The sequence below is a fragment of the Rhagoletis pomonella genome, unplaced genomic scaffold, assembly GCF_013731165.1.
Source record: "Rhagoletis pomonella isolate Grant_MI unplaced genomic scaffold, Rhpom_1.0 Rhpom_scaffold_00002, whole genome shotgun sequence".
NCBI lineage: Eukaryota > Metazoa > Arthropoda > Insecta > Diptera > Tephritidae > Rhagoletis > Rhagoletis pomonella.
The window spans coordinates 32,965,564-32,971,331 of NW_023458556.1; the positions used below are offsets into that span (position 1 = coordinate 32,965,564).

Sequence of the window (5,768 nt, forward strand, 5' to 3'; positions counted from 1 at the left end):
GTACAAACATATTTTATGTACCCAGCAAAATGTAGCTAAAAAAATTGGAAAAGCTAAAAATCAGAAAGTGCCTACTGACACAAGTGAAAAGAATTTTGTTAAATAATCTAGCAACCCCCTAGCGAAAATTCCGAATTAGAGGGGGTGAATACACCAAGTGCTTTTTAAAATGAATGCATTTACTAATTTTGAAGTTTTCTGCTTCGGCAAGCGGTCAGCGCGTGGCTATATGCCGCTTGGATCAAGCGATGAAGGTAAAGTGAAATATCTATGTACTCGTACATATCGCTAGCTTAGAGTGAAAAGTTGCTTAGTCGCAATTTAAAAGTTGTACAGGGGAAGAAAAAATCTCTTATAGCCATTTTCTTCAAGTATTTCCCAAAACGTTGAATACGACATTTTGTCTGTTTAAAGCAAAGCAAAACTCCATGGGAATCAGAGGGAATCGATCTTTTTTAAAAGATTTCGTACACCTTTGGCCTAATCCAGTTTTCGTAGCTGCTTTTCTTTTCATTGAATATAGACGAAAAAATATAAAACAAGGACCTTTATCATTTTCGAAACAAAGCATTTTTAATTTCCCTAGTCTCCTGTATCAAAATATGAGTTTTCATTAAAAGTGGACTTAGCAACTTTCCTCTCTAAGCTAGCGATATGTTTTCCTAATTGTGGTTTTTTTGTTTTGGTTGTTATGGATGTATGTAATCAATATCTTAAAAATTGCGTTCTCCATTTTTGGATATCTCCTTTAGTTTCCGAGATATTGAGTAAAAAGTGTCGTTAATTTCATAGAAATTTTGATCACATTTTGTCGTATTTCATAAAATATGGCTGCCAAATTGTGGACAAATGACGCTGACGACAAAATTTTACTAAAGAAAATCCTTAATAAACTCAAAACTAATCTATCTATCTATATATCTAAATGTGAATATCTGTTTGTTTATTTCCTTATAACTTCTGAACCACTATATGGAATCGCACCAAACTTTGCACACTTATTTTACCTTTTTACCCCGGGAAGGTAATACGTATAGTTTTGTTTGAAATTTTGCGAGGGGGCGTAAGAAATTAAATAGATAGTATTTCTTCTATTATATAATTCATTTCAGATAGTTTAACCTAAATAAAAACACCTGCAGTGCCAAAAAATTATTATTACATTTCATTCCATAATACCCAAGCTATACAGCTGTCCTACCATATGCTGCTGTCACGGCTATAGTAAAATTAGAGCAGAGAGTATCTTTACATAAAGTACTTTTCATATTTATATAAAGACGTGGGGTGAAACCCGCAGGTAAAAGCTAGTTAACAATAAACATTAAAAATTAAATAATTTAAGAATTTTGTGAACTAGTAACATTTTCAGAGACTTTGGAGAAAATCTATCTTCGCGTTTTTTGAGAAATTGCATTCCAAATTTCAATCGCGATTTCCCACAACCTGCCGAAATACACAATCATACAACACAATCATACACAACATACGACAATCTTTTACCCAGGCGACGATGTGTACATGCTACTTTTTAGATCTGTGACTTAAGGAAACCCCACAAGAAAAAGGCAAGACAAGTTGCAGCCTGTGAAAGGCCGAGTTCTTGTGCACGGTGCAGAATGGACTATCGCGCGCTTTCCTGCACACTTTCACGTACCAAGGCGATGTTCTCGGACGATCTGGAGTTCCTTTTGGTTTAAAGGCGTCCGCTTATTGTTCACCGAACCGGTCGTCTTGATTTTGGCCAACCAACGTTGGCGAGTTGACTATATTAGTGGAAAAGTGGCGCCGCCAAAACAGCATGACCGTCACAGGCCCCCCTTTATTCGTTACAGAATTACTCAATTATCAGAAGTACTACATATTTCCCATTGCTAATTTCTACGATCATGCTAGAGGCGACTGATAAGATCGCAGCCTGAAATACCAACGCCTTCATCTCACTGTGGTCCGAAAATTTTCGTTTCATGAGGTACATATATATTTTTTTTTAATGTATAACTAATGTGACCAACCGTACTTCTTTCGGAAGTACAGTACTTTTTTTTCGCTCTTGTACTTCGTACTTCGAAGTACAGTCAAATGTACTTCTTTGCGATATTTTGTACTTCACGCATGAAGATTATGCAGTAGGGGCCTTCTTCGATATCGAGGGGGCCTTCAACAATGTCACTCCAGAGGCAATAGTAAAGTATATTCATAATCTGCGGGTGGAAACCAACTTAATAAGGCTTATTTACATCTTACTTGGTGAGAGAACTGTCGCGGAGTAGTAGGGGAGCGTCTGCAGAGTCAATAGGAGCACTCCACAAGGTGGTGTTCTCTCTCCCTTGCTCTGGGCTGCGGTTGCAAACGACCTTCTAGAGGAACTGGAAAAAGTGGGCTGTCGGGTGATCGCCTATGTAGATAATGTGGAACTTTTGGTAAAGGTACGATTTCTATACACCCTTTTTGATCTGGCTCAAGGTTACCTGAACCAGGTAACTAGGGGGCGATCAACGGCGGCCGTCGTGGAAGTCTAACATGGACGAAAGGGTTGGAAAGGTGTCGTTTGCCTTGTACTGCTCTAGGGGAGCTATCGGTGAAAGGTGGGGTCTCTCGCCCAAATTAATTCATAAGCTCTGGGAAACCAGATTTGAGTGGATATAGTTTCAAGGAGTCCTGGTTAGGTGGAACTCACTAGAGAAGGCCACACTTGTAAAACAGGAATTAGCGGAGCATTAGGAACCACACCTCCACTGACGCTTAACATACATATGTTGAACACAGCGCCCGCGGATATTGCAGACAGAATTATCGCAGCACGAACTGCTATTAGAATAAGGGAAACCGGGTCCTTTTGCGACATAAAAAAGGATATGAAGACGTTTCTCTGCTGCAGCAAATGTTTTATAGGGCACTTTAAAACACGTTACCTCACAAGGGCTAGTAGTGGGGGTTCTGACAGGCCATTGTGCGATTGTTATTCATGCGGTGATCCTTTTGTTTTAGCTTCCAAGAGGAAGATGAAATGGAGTCATCTCCATACTTTCTTTTAGACTGCCCAACCATCGCGAGGCTAAGCTGGAAGCATTTTGGCTCGCACTCCTGAACAAACACCGAGCTCTAAGGGATCGAAATTAGTCGCATTCGAGATTCCATAATCGGCTCGCGGCGTTAACTTAACTCAACCTAAGCTGTACTTCTTTGAGCTATGAAATAGTTGGTCACATTATGTATAACAGCACTCCACCCGCCAGCTTACCGCATCTTTTCTGTACGTCTGCGTCGCTATTTGACTTTTTCCCTTTGCATTTTTTTGGTAGCCTTTCTCTTCTTTTTTTCATCCACTGCATTAGCGCTTCCTGGACTCCGTATCAAACTGATGAATCCATGTTTTTCGTCTTCCTTGTTGAAATGGCCAAGCCCACTTTCTTAAATGCTGTACACAAGTGCATATCATTACTATAGTATGGAAGGGGCATATTTACGGTGACCAGATTCCTGTGGACAAAAATCGGGAGATTTCCAAAGCATCGAATCCGAACATACTACAGGCATGTTAGAATAAAAAGACATACCATATTTTCACACAGCTTTATTTAAAACAAAACAGAGAAAAAAATGATATCTGGCAATTTTTTGCTCGCGCATTTTCTTCCATACAAAATATGTTTGACAATTTTTTTCTATGAAGAAAATGAGTAACACCTTCCACAAAAACATTTACCAAAAAGCAACGTTAAGAACTAGCTACTTAAAATTTGCACTTTGAATTAAATGGGCTACCAAACTTGATACTCTAAATTTTTCTAAGAAATCTACATAATTAAAAAGCTCAACATTTGTACGAATCTTTGTCGAATTAAAATAAGAGCTACACTTTCATAAAAAAATAATAAAAATTAGATAGCAACAAGAAGAATATCCAAAGTATGCTAAAATGTATCTTCGCTATTTATATTTTTGCCACTGTATGATATGATATTTTTCATATCCAAGAATTTTTAGGGAATTGGTATATATTATATTTTATAATTTCGCTAAATTAAAGATAGAATCGTTTCATTCAAAAAACAAACCTAACAAATAATTATAAATTATAAATTTATAAAATAATTATAAAACCCTTAAAAAAATCTGGTAAGAGTGATAGACTGCAATAAGCCTAAAGTACCAGTTTGACCGAATAAAATATATTCTGTTATTTGTGATAAAGAAAGTGCTGCCGCGTTTGAACGAAAAATTGTTTTTGGGCCAGGGTACAGGGAGACTCTTATTAACTTAACAAAGAAACTACTAAAACTCGGGACTTAAGCGGTACAAATATGAAAAATCGGGACACTTATATGTCCCGACTTTTAAAAAATATTCAGCGGAACAATTTTCCAAGAATCGGTACTGTCCCGCCAAAATCGGTACGAATGGTCACCGTATCGTCGCTGAAATGAAAAAAAACCACAACTACCTAAAATTTGTTATTGCATAAAACGAGGTGGGGACTTATAATTCGATGAAATGAATCGTAACCAACCATTTTGGATTTTTAATTAGTTACGGCTTTTTATATTTCAGTAACGATGTGAGTTACGCCCTATCCATACTATACTATATGTATGTATGTATGTATGTGTATGTATGTATGCATATGAACTTACAGAATACTGAAGACACGACATTTCTTCAAAAATTGGTTTCGGCGTATTTTCTATTTTAACAAAGAGTTTAATCGCACCACGTTGCTTTAAAATTCGAGAATTTCCAGTTTCCGTTGCCGTTGATGCTTATTTCAGCCAGAGCTTTTTTCTATACCAACAATAAGTCACGCAATTAGTGTTATCGGTAACGGGATGATGATTCATCGCTATGTACCTTAGGTCGCGACCTTATCAGGCGTTCCTCGTGCATATACTAGGTATATGCATACTATATGTAGTTAAATAGTTTTCTTCCCACGAAAAAAGCTTCCATATGGTGCCTCAAAAAAAAATAATAATTAAAAAAGGGAAGTTTTCTAGAATTGAAAACAATAAAATTTTTTGGTACCCGAGGCGGAAGAAGTATGGAAATTGCACTTTTAATAAATTTTTTATGGTAGTGTAAATATTAGTCCTTATTAAATATATTACCAAAAATAAGAACTGCAAATTTTAAAGAATATCCAAGCATACAGTTTTTAAAGGATAATTTCCAATTCGTATTCGTCCTTTTCCACCAAAATTTCTTTTTTTTTCAATTCCTAAGGATTTTTTGTAAGCCTATTCATATTCTTATTCAACATTGTACTGAATTTTTAAATAAATTTCTAATTAATTATATCTTTGGAATTTTAAAGTCCTTTTAGAAAAAATCTTGACATCAGAGAAAAAGGAACAGTCCAGCGCCTTCGTCTTGGTCTGCAGGCTGTATCGGAGATACAGCCGCTAAATTTAAACGTAGAATACGTGGTATGGTAAAGAGCATATCCAAGTAAAAAACGAAAGTACACACTAAGCAAAAAATATCGATAACAAAAGCGATAATAATATCGGTAGCAAAATCGATAAAAACATCGATAAAGAAATCGATGAAAATATTGATATCAAAATCGAAAATAATATCGAAAGCAAAATCGATAGCAAAATCGATAAAAATACCGATAGCAAAATCGATAACAACACTGATTACGAAATCTATCAAAAAAATCGATAACAAAGTCGATAACAAAATCGATTATAAAGTCGATAACAAAATCCGTAACAAAATCCATAAAAATATCGATAACAATATCGATAGCAACATCAATAAAA

At 36.0% G+C, this 5,768-nt stretch overlaps 1 protein-coding gene across 3 annotated transcripts in view; it reads left to right on the forward strand.

Annotated features, from left to right (window-relative positions):
* Nucleotides 1–5,768, forward strand: part of LOC118733463 (solute carrier family 41 member 1) — a 161,529-nt gene that overhangs the window by 38,914 nt on the left and 116,847 nt on the right. The window contains exon 1 of one of the 3 annotated variants that reach the window (XM_036462852.1): nucleotides 10–254. The exons of 1 other annotated variant lie outside the window; for it this stretch is intronic. In XM_036462852.1, the coding sequence (XP_036318745.1) occupies nucleotides 170–254 (85 nt within the window). In that variant the 5' untranslated portion in view covers nucleotides 10–169. Of the gene's footprint in view, nucleotides 1–9; nucleotides 255–5,768 lie in introns of those variants that run through there. One more of the 3 variants, XM_036462851.1, reaches the window with a different exon arrangement.